The sequence below is a fragment of the Grampus griseus genome, assembly GCF_964374135.1.
Source record: "Grampus griseus genome assembly, chromosome: X".
Taxonomy (NCBI): domain Eukaryota; kingdom Metazoa; phylum Chordata; class Mammalia; order Artiodactyla; family Delphinidae; genus Grampus; species Grampus griseus.
Window position 1 is genome coordinate 114,726,439 of NC_138999.1, and position 16,461 is coordinate 114,742,899.

At 42.8% G+C, this 16,461-nt stretch overlaps 1 protein-coding gene across 1 annotated transcript; it reads left to right on the forward strand.

Annotated features, from left to right (window-relative positions):
• Positions 1-423: 423 nt before the first annotated feature.
• CCDC160 (coiled-coil domain containing 160) lies at positions 424-8,785 on the forward strand. Its single transcript, XM_082681498.1, has 4 exons — positions 424-571; positions 1,687-1,744; positions 6,916-6,968; positions 7,754-8,785. Exon 4 carries the CDS (start codon positions 7,778-7,780, stop codon positions 8,753-8,755), a length of 978 nt encoding a protein of 325 aa, XP_082537624.1. The 5' UTR covers positions 424-571; positions 1,687-1,744; positions 6,916-6,968; positions 7,754-7,777; the 3' UTR covers positions 8,756-8,785.
• The last annotated feature ends 7,676 nt before the right edge of the window (positions 8,786-16,461 follow it).

A 16,461-nucleotide genomic window follows, 5' to 3' on the forward strand; every position in this document is an offset into this window, starting at 1 on the left:
GGGTGCAATTCCCATGTTGTCAAGGACCCTGAACCAAATCCAGGCTACCTTCCGGAGCTAACCGTCCTCCATGTCACGTTACTAAACTGCAGGCCTATGGATTAGCCCTGTGTCACTCCCTCCTCCCCCACAATCGCAGTGTCCAGGTGGATTGTGAGTCACCCAGACCCTCCGTAATAAGCCCACCATGGGTGGGGCTGCCTCGCAGTTTCTCGACCCTTCCCGCCCTGACTCAGCTCTCTTGATCTTCGAGCTCGGCTTTCGTGCAGGCAGAAGCCGCCGCGGCGCCCGCCCCACCGGGCATGCTCAGTGCTCGCGCGGGCTGTGACGATCGCCAGGCAGCGCCCGGCCCGGCGCTCTGGGCAGCGGCGCGCGGGTCCCTTTAAATCGGGCTGGCCGGTTGCCAGGCAACGGCACGGCCCGCGCTGGCCCTGCACTGCAGAGGTTCTGCCCGGGGCCGGTCCGGAGGGGTAGCGTTGGCCAGCGCCGAACCGAGGGCAGCCGCCCGCCGCTGGTGGTCGTCTTCAGGGAAGAGGGGCCAGGGCCCACCGGACCCCACCCACGCCGCCAGGTATGTCTGCGCCCGGCCCGGCCGGGGCTCCCCAGGCTAGCCCCTCGCCCTCCCTGGGTGACCCGGGCGGAGGCAGCGCGCTCCCCGCCTCGATGCCCACTGCGGGTTTCTTCACCCTTTAGGGTCCCGGCCGGGAACTGGCGGGCGTTTGGGAGGGAAGGGGACAGGGTGTGGGACTCGGGGTGTGGAAGGAGGAGTGGGGTCAGGCCTCGCCCCTGCCCTCTTCCTCACGGCCCGCCAGCAGAGGGTAGGGACTGGAGAGGTGGGAGGTGTCACCTGCGGTGGCGGCCCGGGCAGCACCCTGACCCTAGCCACCTCGTCTCCACTGGAAGCAGCGGTGGCAGGAGTTTAGTTAACCATTTACAGAGAAAACCCCCAAACTATGCCTGCTTAGATGCAGCTTTATAGCAAGAAAGTGACTTCCATGCTAATAAAGTACTTGGCCTTTTGGAATTAAGGCGACTTCGTATCTTTTCTCCTAGAAGGAATTATTCCACACTAATAATAAAGAATTGGGGGTAAGAACCGTGCACAGGGCCCGGTTTTCAATGGTACTTTGCTTCACTCTCAATATCGGCCAAACAATAGAGAAGACAATTTGTCCGCTTGGCTCCTATGTGAGGACCATGAAAGATTAAGGCCAAAAACCGGGATCACGTCCCTTTTTAATGATTTTTCAAAATAACTAGACTCTGGGGGAGGGAGGCAATGCCTCGGCTCCAGCCTCTGCTAACGCGGCTCTTGGCCTGCTGCTTACTAACAAGCATGCCGCTGTGGCCACCAGTGGTAGCTCATTTGTTCAATAATTGCTAAAGGCGAGGAGCTACCGTGTTGAATAAGATGCCACCATGATTCTTGTCCCATCTGGTATTTGCATTGCTTGGGGAAGGAAGACTTAGTGATGTGATAGCGGGGAAATTGGGTTGACAAGTTCAAAAGAAAACTTGCTTCAAAGTGTCTGACATCGCATTTGAGGTAAGCTGAACAACATTAAGGCTATCACTTGTAATTTTAAGCTACATCTCATATGAACACAGATTTGGGCATTTTGGTTAATTATATATTAACCAAAATATATAAAATATATTTTATATGTAATATATTTTCTTTTTCAGTTCAATCTGGAGAAGGAGGACAGTGGCATCAGATAGAAGACCTTGGACGTCAGGAATTGTAAGTACCGTTTTGCTGGCTGATAGCTGGTTATGGAGGTTTAGAAGCACAGAGCCTCACCCAGTGTAAATCTTCAATCTTTTAACTAGACCATTAGTCTGCACTGTCACTACACTATCAAAAAAGCCTCGTGAAAATACAAAAGAAAAGTGTCCTGAAGACTTTAGGTAAGCCAAATAAACTTTAAGGGAAAAATAAAAGCCCTTTCCCTAAAATGTCACCCCCCAAAACCTTATAAGCCAAAAGAGAAGTTATAAGTACTTACAGAAACTCAATTAGAATCAAAACACTGTAGGATTTTCAGGAAGAATATTAAGGGTCATTCATTCAACAAATATTTATTGAGGGCCACTATGTGTCAGGCAACAGCAGGGATACAATCATGAATAAGATGCCAGGAGATCACAGCGTATTGGTAAAATGAAACTATGTGTGAAATGCTGCAGAAGCACAAGAAAAACTCAGAGTGCGGAGTCATCCTTGATAATCTTCAAACTGATACCCCAGTTGTAATATTTCTAAGATATTATTGGTGGCTCTGAAAAACACTGGGACATTTGGAAAGTTCATGGTAAAGCAATTGGTGATAAAAAATGCAGATCTCTTCGGATGTAGAAAAGACTACAACTCTTCTGCTTAGAATCAATTTAGCTTTGGAAATTTGCAGACGTCAACAATTTACAGGATTTAGGGCTAATTCTTCCATGAAGATGCAGGTCGAATTAATGTAAGATTCAAGTTTAGGTTCCCTTCTACTTACCTTAATAGTACTTCCTTTTTTTTTTTTCAAACTGACTTTTTCTGAGGTCTGATGACTTCAGGCTGGCAACTTTGAAGCACATATCTTTGGAGAAGGGTTGGGTTGTTTGACTGGTTTATGTTCCGAGGGAGGGTAAGGAAAATCTAAAAAGGAACAAAACCCATGGTGTATAGTATACTTTAAAATTGCTTCCATTTTCATTTTCAATAATTTCTCCTAACTACCTGGAAATAGGTATATTGTCCCTATATTACATCTGAAGAAACTGAGGTTCACAAAACGTAAGTTTTCACATAGTTCTAAAGTGTGGGAGCCAAGATATCTGACTCCTTCAGTCTTTTTTTTTTTTTTTTACCGTAGTCCACACTTAATTCCTTTCTCAAGAACTTTCTTTTCCTTCCCCACAATTTTGCATGGTAGAACATGTTTACCCACCTTCCTTCAGACAGCTTTGGGCAGTCCTCATTTTTGTATTTAATAGTTTCTGTAAACCAATGATTTTGGAAAGGCTGGGGAATGGAGAAGCTCCCCTAAAGGGAGCAGGTCAGCATCTTCTGGAGCAAGGAGAGGGGATAATGATGGCTGTGTTTTGTGCCTGGGAGCAGTGGAAGCAGAAAAATAAGTTGAGAACTACTGCTTTTATGTGAGAACAGATTGGACAATTGAGCAAAGAAGCAAGGCCAGTGACTTTCTTTGAAACAGACGTTTTTTTTCCTGTCTTGGCCAAGCAGTTTTTCTGAGGGTTGAGAGAACCAAACCATCCAAGAATAATGGGAAAATGTTGCCTGGGCTAAGAAGGGCCTTTTGTCTTCCCCTTACTGCCCCATCACAGGTTGGAGATGACCTTTGCTAAACATCACTCCCAATTTACAAAGTTTGGGATGAAGCACTCTTGTGAGGTGGGAAAAAGCCTCTGGAGGTTTCCCAGTCCCTGCCTACCCCTGCTTGGAAGAATAATTGCATTTTGCAGACAGATCAAGATTTATGCAAAAGAGATGGTCCTGAAATTTTGAAATCAAATCTAATGTAAATGAGATAAGGCAAGAAAGAAAAGAGATCTTTGATTTTTATGTCATCAAATTTCCCTAAAGCATGTGGTTTAAAGTATAAATATTTTAGAACATAAATAATTAGATTTCACATATTTGATCACTTATCCATCTTAATATGAGCATATTTCCCAGGGCCCCACACCTTGAAGATGAAAACTGGATGGTTTTGTGGGTTTCTCCTTTCACAATAAACAGTGTATTACTTTCTGGAACTTTTTGAAGACATATATGCATTCACCCAAGATTTTTATGAAACAGTTTACCTAAAGATCCATAATAAGTGATCACTCTTTGCTTAGCTTTCAACAATTACATTATATGATATTACATTATAAATCCATTTTCAGTTTATCAGTGGTTCCCAAATTCTTTAGGTGAGTAGAAACCATTTCCATGAGTCAAGAAATTTCCTTACTCCACCAAAATGCCCTACTAGTTTGCCACTGCAAAAGTAAGTCACCAGAGGATGAATGGTGATGTTTTCAGGGAGACACTAACTAGAACCGTCAGGTGTCCATTATCAGTTCATGTCAGAGACAAATGAACAGATGTAGCCGTATAATGGACAACCATGCCTTAACAGTGCAGTCCCAAGGACTTCTGGGGGATCACTGGCTTAGAGGACCACTAATGTTGTTTTTGTCATATGACTTTATATTGTTTTCCTGTGTTTTCGTTTCTTTAAATTTTTCATTTCTCTTGGACCTCCTTCACCTACCCTTCAGTTCTGCAACATCCAATATAGTGTTGGGTAGGCACTTGTAATAATAAATGACCCACTAAAAAGGCATGCTTATACTTTCAACAATGGCTCTGGTTTGATTTGCCTTATGCTGCGACAAATTACCTAATCAAGTTTATTGAAAGCAAAATGGCTGCCACGCCAGGGTAGAGGAAGGAGTATCATTGTCTTAAAGCATATTTCTTGTCTTTGCCAGAGAATACTAATGTCATACTTGTTCTGCGTAAAAAACAAACAACGCAATCTGTGAAGAGAAAATGAGCCTGGCACCTTTTACCCGCACTCTGGGCTTTGCCATACTCTGTGACTAGATTTGGGAACAAGCCCTTAAAGGATATCTTGCCAATGAAAGAGAAAAAAAAAAAAGAAAGGAAGGAGGGAAGGGGGAAAGGGAAAGGGGAGGAAAGGAGAGAGAGAAAGAGAGGGAGAGAGAAAGAAAGGAGCAGCTCAGAGACCCCTTGACCCTGCCCTGTGTAAGCTATGGGAGGGAAATTCCAAAAGGCTTTTCAGACCTTTCTCTTTCTGGCCTTTGATATGTGACATGCAAGTCTCCTTACCCTCCCCCCTTCATTTTTCCTCTCTCCTTTTGTGGCCCTTTAAAAATACCTAAGCTCTGAAAATAGTGGGTTGTTTTCTTTCAATTTGTGGAATGAAACCTAACAGAAGAATAAAGAGGAATTTTGGAATAGGCACGGATCTGGGAGACAGGGTCTCAGTTTTACCACTATAGGCTGTGTGGACTTGGACAAGTCACTTAACTTCTCTGAGCCTCAGTTATAAAATAAATGGACTCTTCCCAGTTCTGTGAAAAGTATGGGCTGTATCAGGAAATTATACAGAGGCCCAGGAAAGAAATGTGGTGATGCTGGAAAAATATATATATATATGTTTCTAGCCAGAGATTTATGGGAGGGTTGGAGATAGAAGTCACTTTTTCAAGGTGCAAAATCATTAATGAAAAGAGCTTTCTATTTTAACCTTTCTCTATACCCAGACCTCTATCTCAGATTTGTCATTATTGCTAGCTTCATGTATAAAGTGGTCTCACCTTGCCCCTCTGCATACCGTTTTCCTGATCAATCTCACCAATGCCTTTCATCCAGAATTAGGTAGGAAGAATAGTAATCTCTCTCCCATTGCTACCTGATTAGAAGCATTTTAAAACGTTTACAGAGTTGTCTGGTAAAAATTTGACTGCTAAAAAATGTGACTGGGCTTCCCTGGTGGTGCAGTGCTTAAGAATCCGCCTGCCAATGCAGGGGACACGGGTTCGAGCCCTGGTCCGGGATGATCCCACATACCGCAGAGCAACTAAGCCTGTGCACCACAACTACTGAGCCTGCGCTCTAGAGCCCGTGAGCCATAACTGCTGAGCCCGCGTGCCACAACTACTGAAGCCCACGTGCCCAGAGCCTGTGCTCCACAGCAAGAGAAGCCACCGCAATGAGAAGCCCGCGCACCACAACGAAGAGTAGCCCCTGCTCACCACAACTAGAGAAAGCCCGTGCACAGCAACGAAGACCCAACGCAGCCAAAAATAAATAAAATAAATAAATAAATAAAAATGTGACTGGCAGTTAGTATTGCCATCTTTTCTCTTTCCTCTGTTCCTTTCCTTTATGATCCCTGTAATAATTCCCAGCATTTGCATTCATATTTCTAGAGAGGAGAGCAAATGGGATTATGGTCATCTTCCTCTTTAAGGACAGATAGGTCATCGATGCTTCTGGATGGTGACTAACAGAATAATAAAGTCAGAACGGACTATTTCAGGAGAAAGGAGAGGATGCTCCAATGGCAAATACATACCAGGAATTTCAAGTCTTGGCTTACTACTGCGGTCTGATTGACTAAACTTAAAGCTTGGGTTATGGCTTTTGAACCAATCATTTTAACACCTTCACTGCATATTTGTACCTTTTCCTTTCCTCAAAGCCAAATAGTTGTCAGTGGAGATGTATCCTTGGGTATAGAGTGAGTCCCTTCCCTCTTCTTTTGGGGGGAAGGTGTCAGGCATGTAGGTATCGAGTTTATTCTCTCATTGTCTGTAGTAAGAACAATTTGTTAGAATTTAAACTATACTCGTTAGAAAGAAAATTATCAAGAAATAATATATTAAAAAGTGGTTATCTCAGGGCCACAGGATTATGAGGAAGATTTCTTTTGTTTTTTTCTTGTACGTGTGATTTTCTGTATTTTCCAAAATTCTACAGATAACATGCATCTTTATATAATATGAAATATTACAACTATTAAATATTATAATATATTAATATAATATTACATTTATAATCTTTAATAATATTAAAGAAAATATTAATTAAAAAATAAACACAATGCCATTTTTTGTTACCAAGATAAAATTACATTTGTGTTCACGGGATAAATAGATGCAGGCATACTTTGATTTTTCTCGGTGGTAATCTTCCAACTATATTGCAGCAAATTAATGTATAAGATGAATAAAGTGACCCCCTCCTTCTTCCCACCCTTTGGCGGTAACTGCAGTTGCCAGTTTGGTGGCTTCAGATGCCAGTGGCCCTTCAGCATGTTGCTTGGGTCCTTCTTTCTCCCTTCTCTCAAAAGTAGTTACTGATCAAACGTTTCTGTGTTTTAGGAAAGCTCTATGTTATGGACTGTCTTTGAATAGGAAAGACTCCTTGAAACAAAATAAGTATCCTCTAATTTTTGTAAATTTAGAAAGTTAGCTGTGATTTAGTATGCTAAGTTTTCACCTAAAAGCTATATTTGGAATCAGTATCTCGAGAAAAACCCATTTGGTGGCATTAATATTTTCAATTGTTGACATTCGGTTCTCATCATGAAATTGCTGTCAAAACGGATAGAATTCTGTACGCTTGGCAGAGTCTTGCCTAAAAGCAAAGCCCAGGGCTGGAATAGCAGGAATTTACAGGTCAAGACAGAAGGGCGTTTGGCAGCGTTCGTCATAAGGAAGTCTGCATGGTATACTTTACCCAAAGCAGCTCACATTGCATTAAGCACTGATGTTTTAGTCACTTTAAAGAATGAATAAACAATAGTCCAACCGAAAAGAACTAGAAAAAAAAAAACCAGGCACATTGGAAGCACAGATTTAACTTATCAATATTAACCTATTAATTTAAAATCACTTTTACTGTTTTAAAGCAGTTGTTTTCATGCTGCTTTCTCATAGAATTATTTTCTCTACAAGAAATAGCCAAGTGTGTCCATTTATTGGTTCTATTTCATAGGATCAGAGAATTCTAAAGCTGGAAAGGTCTGAGAACTTAGCTAGTTTAGCCCTTTCCATTTATAAATGAGGGAACTGAGGCCCAAGTCACTCAGTGAGTTAGAGGGAGTGCCAGCCCTCAAATATTTAGGTTCTTTCACCCCTGAGCCAGGATTCTTAGTTCTTTCCACTACCCCGGCTGCCAGTGTAAATATGTGCCTTGATTTTAAATTTTGTTTTTCAGGAATTGGAAGAGGTGCCTGAAGAAATGGATGCTAGAAGAAAACACTGGAAGGAGAATATGTTTGCTCCTTTTTATAGTGCACAGGATATTCTAGATGAGGCTTCTCAGCTTGAATCCTCTTCTGAACAAATGACTTTAGGTAAGGCCAAGAGAATGGAAGGGATTTTTAATTTGTCTAGTAGAAAGTTTCAAGAAGAGAATAAATTTAAAAGGAAAGAAGTTATTTCTCAACCAAATGAAAATGAACAAGAACCAAATTTAAGAGAGAGAAAGATAAACATTTCAAAGAATGAGGCAGACACAAATTCTGCCTCCTGTGAATCATCTAATTTAGACATTGCAGCTGAAGAAAGCTTTAATGGTGCAGAAGAGCCTCTTAGCTGGGGTACAGAGGAATTATCAGCTCCACCACGAAAAGACAAGAAGAAGAAATTCACCGAAGAACTGTCTCCAAAACTTCGCCTGAATCTTTTGAACGAAGAGCTGGAAGCGCTTAACATGCAATGCAGAAAAATAGAAGAGGAATTCGAAAATGCGGAAAAAGAACTTTTGAACTGCAAAAAAGAAGTCTCCTCAAAACCCCTAAATTTTCAAGAAGCAGGGATGGAAACTTCCAAGAAAGACTGGGAACTTCAAGCTTTAAGAAATGACCTCTCTGAAAAAGCAACAAATGTTAAAAACTTAACAGAAGAGCTCCAGCAAGCCAAAGAGGTCATCCACAAGTTGAGCCTTGAGAACAAGGATTTAAAAGAAGCCGTTAGGAAGTTAAAGCAGCAAACTGAGGGTGGAAATGCACTACTAAAGGAAGAAGTGAAACTGTATTATGAATTAGAAATGGAGAAGATACACGGGGAGCTCAGTGCCATCAAGAACGAACTGAGAGTGGAGAAGACCATACGAGCAAGAAACAACAGAGCCCTGGAGCTGCTTAGAAAACACTTTGCTTCTGTAACGTCATCAGGTACCCCTGACAGCTTTATGGGGGATTTTTTTTTTAAATAAAAAAATTAAAAAAGCCTTTCATTAGGCAATGATTGAGCCAAATCAGTGTTTCTTGTGCTTTCTTTGTGTACAACTTAAAACATGTGTGATGGGATGTGATTTTCATGTTTGGTGAATCAAGATATCTGTGAAAGGCGTAGATGCTAACTTCAAAGCTTCTGCTTTTTCTCTTTCTAATGAATTTATTGCCAGAGTCCAAATAGAAATGAAGGTTTAGAAATCGCTTTACATATATATATATTACTCAAAGACATGTAGTGATTCACCAAATCATTGATGGATACGGATCAACAGACGTTTCGTGATCTTGTGCGCAATGTGTCCTTGACACGTGAATATTCTTCCATCTGTGTTCATTCATACTAACAATAAAAAGCTCATTTATTTGTGTAAGCGTAACATGTGGGTATGGGTCGTAAAGCAGTCTGTTCAGACTCAGTGGGATACTAAAAATATATCTGCTTTCCCTGAGATCTATCCTTAATTAGGCATACATAAATGTCTCCCCCCCAAATGCAGGTTTTTCCACCCTCCTGCTGTTTTCTCCATGCCTTCTCCCTTGACCTGGCCACGGTGCCCATAGACCAGAAGATGGCTTAGAGACACGGCTGTGACCTTGGCTACAGCCCTGATTTTGACAGCAGTAGCTTTTGCCTTTTCTTACGTTGACCAGCAAGGGGCGTTGTTGACACAGGTCTTCCAAAATTCTACCAGGGGAAAATTTATGTTTCCTGCCCAGTTTACGTCATCAGCTGGCCGAGACTTGGGTGAAAGGCGTTGGATGTCATCTAGGTAAGCTGTTAGTGAGGTCGCTTGATTTAGACAGGAATCCAGCCGTGTTAAGAGCCTTTCTTTTTTACTTTAAAAGAACAAACATGTACTGCCTCAGGCCTTTGTGGAAACTATTGGCCAGTTGATTCTCTGCTTTTGTTTGTATCAATCAAGATTTTTTGTAATTGTAGTTCTATTTGCATGGTATTTTTAAGTCCAATGAACCACATGTAATTACAGACTGTGAAGGTGGGATACGATTGTTAAGGGTTCAGGTATTTTCCCTGATGGGAAGTCCCCAGCCTGGGAGTCTAGACACTTGGGTTCTAGGACCTGCTTTGTTATTAACTAGCTATCTAACCTTCTAGGCCTGAAAGTCCTCACCTGTAAAATGAAGGAGTAGATCTATCATCCAGATTCTGTTCAGTTCTAACGTTCTGTGACTTCACCACAGTGATTTTAAGCACAAGTGTAACTACCTGTGAGGAAGTAAAGCCCCTATGGCACTGGAGACGTTCAGCTCTGATACTTCAGGGGGTCTGCTTTACAGACCTTCTCCTTTCAAAGGAAATATACAAAGGCTCTTGTTTATAGTTTGAACATCTCCAAATACCGTGTCAATAATAAATCAGGAGAGGGAGTAACTGAGGTTATTTCTTCTCCTTTCTCTTGTTTCCTTTTTACTCACTGAGGTCGGGGAAGGCCCTGAATGGAGACAAACTAGGCTGACCTGGAGCTGAGCAGGGCTTGCCTGCCCTGGGACAACTGGACTAAATTCGAAAATAATAATCTTTGGAGCTTTCTGACTTTAGTTCTGATAACTTCCAGGAGCTGGCAGCCCGCTCAGAGAGGAAGGTGACTTTCTGGTTTCTGATGGTCACTGCTTCCCACCCAGGATCTAGGCACAAAAGCAGACTAGGAACTCTTTGCCCTGTTTAACTATCTTCCTCATCACCCCCTTAAAGATGACCCCTTGGTCCTTGCCCCAGAAAGACCCTCAGCCCCTGAATGGTAGTGTGCAGAGCAGTTTACATGTTTAAAATATTTCACAAATTGTATTAAGCTACTAGGCTCCATCCTCTTAGTACATTTCAATTTTTAAAGAGGAGCTTTTTCTCCAGAATTTCTATTAACCAACCACACATTGAAAGTCTTTGGTGACAACTTGGTTTGCTTTATCTTGCATGAGTGTATGTGTGTGTGTGTGTGCGTGTGTGTGCACACACTTATGTGTGCTTGGGGGTCGGGGAAGGAGTGTGGTGTTAGGAGGTGCAGAAAAGACAAGTGCATGGCTTAGCTCAGCTCTTGGGTGGGGCGTTTGTATTTCTAGGATAGAACTGAAACACAGTTTCCTGATGAGACAGCCTGGGATGCTGAGTCCTAGCAAGGCTCTCCCTGTGGAAAGGCCCTTTAGACAGCCTAGATCCAGACACTATCCAGGGAGACAATATACAATCAGGAGAGCCAACAGTTTGGAGCTGGGAAGGGATCACATCTTTTTTTTTTTTGCGGGGGGGGGGGTGCCATGTGACCTGTGGGATCTTAGTTCCCCGACCAGGGATCAAACCCGCGCCCCCTGCACTGGAAGTGCAGAGTCTTAACTACTGGACCTCCAGGGAAGTCCCAGGATCACATCTTTTGATGCTTTAATTTTTAAAAGCAGGGCTGCAACAAGCTGGGAGAAAGCTGAGAAGTTACTTGTCGTCTTCATGGGCAGATGGGAACAGCAGTGGGTTGAACTGGCTTAAAGAACCAGAATCAAGGCAGATACAAATTCTGTCTCATCGTCTCTGTAATCACACTCGTGTGATTGTGGGCATTAGGTGGCCACCAGTTTAGATCAGAACATATCATCACTGCACCTTCTAGTCTATTGAAAGGGCGATGTGGAGGTGCTTTTTTTTTTAACAGGAATGGCACATCAGGCCACTCATCCCTTTAATCTGTTGGGTAAAATATTTGAAATCAGCAATGCAACCGCACACCATTCCCTACCAACTCCCAATTCTGTACTTATTCAGAAGCATGGGCTCTAGGAATAGCTGCTCCACCTTGAGTTTATAACCCAGTTCTAGAAACATTTGCTGAGCCGTTATTACTGTAGTTAATCACTTCTAAGACACAACTTAAAAAAATATATATATAGAGAGAGAGACATCCTTGAATTTGGGACACATCTTTAAATTGATGGCATGCCATAGTATAATTGTCAGTGTTTGTTTTTTTAAATCTCTCTTAGTGGTTCATAAAATAATGGTGTATCTTACAATCAATGGAGTTTTAGATTTGATGAAATGTGGTATGTGCTAGGCCGTGGATATGGGGATAAAAGGATTTATGAATAAGACGGGTCTCTGACCTCAAGGACCTTACTTACACAACTAACTAAAACAATGTGGCAAGGGCTCTACTAGCAGTGCTAATACAAAGTGCTGTGGGAACACAGAGGAGTATCAATTAATTCTGCCTGTGGGGCTGGGAAGGACTTCATAAAGGAGGTGACATTTGAGCTGGGCCTTGAAGGATAAGAAGGATTTTTCCAGGCAAAGCATGGGGGCAGGGGTGGGGGCATTTCTGGAATGTGAATGTGGAAGCTCTATTTGGCTTCAAAGAAAACTCTTAACAGCAATGAATTACAATGCTGGGATGTCACATTCTGCTGACTGCATTTTAAAGTCCTGTGTGGGGTTCTACTCTGAAAACTACCTGCATTCCAACCCTTTGCAGATAAACTGGAGAATGAAGTTCTCATGACATAAACACGAGGTTCCAGATAACAAACTGCAGGAAAAAGATTTTGCTGGTGCCACTGTACCTTTGGCTGCCATCATCTTTGTTTTCGAAACAAAAGACCTAAGAGATTTTGGTCATAGTATTCAGCTAAGTCCACTGTGAGCCGTCTGGTTTCAAAGAGATGTATGAAACAGAAACACCACAGTTGCTCTTCTCTCCAAGAAGCAGTATAGCACAGAGATCAAGTGCACCAACTTTGGTTATCCACTTACTGGCTGTGTGACCTTGGTCAAATTGCATGAGTCTCTGTAGCTCAGTTTTCTCACTTCGCAGGATGGAGTTAATAAATAGTGTTGTTGGGAGGATAAGACAAGATCACATATAGTCAATAAATGTCACCATTATTGTTATTATTATTATTATATAACTGACAAGGGGAAATTGACCAAGTTAGTCTGTCTCCTTCCAGCTATTATTCTCACTAAGCTTTTTCCACTTACTGACCCTCAAATTGTGTTCTGTGGAGAGGATATGATAAACTCATTCATAAGATGTATATCAATGATGTGTGATATATTTGGGAAGATAGAACAAGTTGCGGGGAGGGTATTTTGATTTCATTAGTATATGAAGCCTTAAGCCAAAGTAGTGAATCTGTCATGATGGACTTTCTGGCCTCAAGACAGATCCTATAAAGGGAATTTTCTTGGGTCAGAGCCCAGTCAACCCCCCTCCAGTCAGGTCGGTGTGAGGCTGGCCCCTGGCCTTGGCAGGCAGAATACCAGAAGGAGGAAGAAAGCCCTGCTCTAGTGCTCCAGTGGGAAAAAGCTCATCTAGGAAGAGGGAATGGAGACAAGAGAGGCTATTATAGTATTTTTCATTTCCCCTTGGCACAGGGAGCCAGGCAGCTGGGGACCCACTACTACAGCTGCTCAGATAAGAATAAGTCATTGTCTTGTTCTTTGTACTCATAAGACACTGAAGCTGTGGTTCCCCATGTATTGTAGGTGTGCCCTCCTGTCCATCTTTCCATACTGAGTATCAAGGTGGTGTCTCCCCTGTTGAGTGGCCAGAGCTACTGTTCACAGAGTCTCTCTCTCTCACACACACACACTCTCACTCTCACTCTAGTTCTCGCTCTCTCTTTCTCGTGCATTCTCTTTCTCACTATTGATCACACCCAAACTTTTGATGATTGCAACGTTTCAGTGGGCTCAGGTTGCGTTTCCCAGGAGACTCAGTTTATACCTGGTTCTCTGAGGATGTGTCCTGGGGTAACATTGAAGCATTTCTTTGGCCTTTCAGCCCATGCCTGTTGACTCCACGATAGGTGTTGTCAGGTATATTCCAGACCACGATAGGAAACATAACCTGAGAGAATCTTCTTATGTCACTAGTACTGTAGCCTGCATTTGGACTGTTGGTTAAAGCCTAGTTTATTATGTGTCACACACTTCCATGTACATCATCTTCTGTACTCTGCACAAAAATCCTTGATCATCAGATGAGAAACCAAGGCTCAGAGATACTAAATGACTTATTCAATATCACAGTAAGTAGTAGATCTGGGATTCAAACCCAGCCTGTCCAACTCCACATACAATGTTTGCTCCATTTTATCAGGCCACCTTTTGTACTAAAATGAATGAACCAAAGGTTCAGTCGCTATAGAGGTTATTCAACTTTCTCAAAGGTAAACTGGTTTATTGCTTCAATCTGGACTCAACTTGAGTCAGCCATCTCTCAAATGGCGAGGCTACGTAGTGAAGATGCATCTCATTATTGAAAGACCATAAAGTGTACATCTTCTGATGATGGGTTATTAGGTCTACATGAAGGACACAGCACCGAGTAACATAAACAAAAACAGTTGAACCATGAAGCCCAATTGACAGCTCTCTAAAATAAGCTCCAGAACTGATGGAACCAAACTGATTAACTACAAGGGGTCTTTGACACTCATTGTAGCTTTGGGGTCTGATTTTGTATTCTTTATAATTCAAAATTATTTCTCAGATTTCACCCATTTTTTCCCATTGGATCTTTGCTTCCTAAAGTGTTTTCATTGAAAGTTGACTACTTGTTAAGAAAAAAAAAACCTGCTCTAAGCCCCCTTACTGCTTAGAACGTGTTAAGTATGCTTGATGATTTATATATTTCCCTTTTATTTTTTCCTTGTCGCCCTGGTAAATTTCTCAGAGTTACAACAGAGGAATCATATTCTGTTCACTCATAACTGAAACAGTTCTTGGAAAAAACATTTCAAGATCTCTTTATTAAAATATCTTCAATAACAAGACAAAATGTTTTCTTTAAATTTACAAATTTATTCAAGATTTTACAAAACAACATCTCTTCATATAATGAAGTAGAAGGAAATCTGGAGAGCTGCTCTTGGCATTCATAAACGTGGGTTATGTCAGCAGAGAGCCTGGAGGGCATTTCTGGTTTTGAGGTAATCAACCTTTTAAAATGCATAATATACTTTTATGTGGTTTTAATGAGTACAAAAAAATATATCTGCATATAACATAAGGACTTTTCTCCCATAAAACATGACTTATCTGAAATCTTTTCCTTTGGGTATATATTAAGGCATGTTTATAAATAAACAGCCGAGAGTTGAAGGGCTCAGTTCGTAGTTTGTGCCACGGCAGGGCAGTGTCCTGGAAAAATCATGAGATGTGGAGTTTGCCCTGTTGGATTCACTGGTAGAAGACGGAGTTTGGGGTGCCAGAAGTTTATGAGGGATCAACACCTGTGAAGGAAAAGGGAAGGAAGCATCATTGAGCAGAGTGGGAATTGCCATGCAAATGACAAAATCTCGACAACTGGGCAGGGAGCTCTGGCGTCTTATCCATCAAAGTGATCCCTATCGGGTGGAACTGGCTGGGCCTTTGTACCTCCCGCCTCGTTTGGTCACCAAATGCGGGCTTCCTCCGGAAGGCCGAGTGGCTCTCTGTGGATAACGCAGCCCCTGAATGAGCTGATGGCTGGAGATGGTCTGCTGCCCTCACTCCCCTGTTGGGCAGTGAGTTCTCCCTTTAGGGAGACCTGGGGGGTGCATCTTTGAATCTACCACCCTCCATCCCTCTCACCTCTCTTTCTGGCTTTTTTCGGGCCTCTCTTCCAGAGGGGAAACTTAGAAGTGTGATGTTCGTGGGACTAACTACAGCACCCACCTCCGCAGCTGTTCTTGGGGCTGCAATTGTCACTCAACACCTCCTTCCTTCACTATCAGTTCTAGATCACGCTCGCCCTGAGCTACCGCCCTCTGGTGGCGTCAGTGTCTCACTGGCGGGCCTGACCCAGACTTGGATCTTTGAAGGGACTGAGCCGCTGGTCATTATGCCCTTCTCAGGCTGGGGCTGCCGTACCTGTCCACCTACAGTCACTATTGTGCAAGGGAGCACTAACGTAGGCCCAAGTGGCAGCATAGTTCCACACGTGCTTCTTCATGTCCCCGTTGTGTAACAGCAGCCCTGCCTCCTGATAATGAGTCCATTACCCCTGCCATGTTAGTGACTCCTCTTCTGGCCTGCTGGGCACTGGACACAAGGAGCCTAAAGGGCTTAGGCAGCAGCTGTAGCTTAGAATTCAATGGGATTCTTGCTGTGACCCCAGAGAAAAATGCCTCCTTTGGAGACCAGGTCCTCTAGTCATATAGAGTTACAGGGAAGGTAAGCACAAAGTCCCCACATTAAGCAGGAGTCAAGCAGAGAAGTAGAATGATTAAGAGATTTTACTTTTATATCCATACCTATATCACCTACATTTCCCTATCTATCTAGCTACCTACCTACCTACCTACCTATCTATCATCTATAGATAGAGACATCATAGATTTTACCTTACTCAATTGTATTAGCTAGTTAAACAGTCTCTGTAAACTTCACACCTAATGCTGGAGCTTGAAGTCTGCAGGGCAGTCGGGAGGGGCAATGAACATGAAGTGGGGGAGATCAAGGACAAACCAGAACCCAGAAGCATGAGCTGGAACCCAGGAGGATGAACTGGAGTCTGTATCAGTCTCTCATTTCTTCCAAATTTGATAAGCTCGTGCTCCTTGCTCATGACTACACACACGCCTGGCCCTGGTCTAGGAGTCTGAAAAGCTGAAGGAGGGTTGAGGGGAGGATGTAGTGGCAGCCACAGGCCCGGGGGTTGCCCGCCACCGGAGAAGTGAGCCGATAGTGACAATG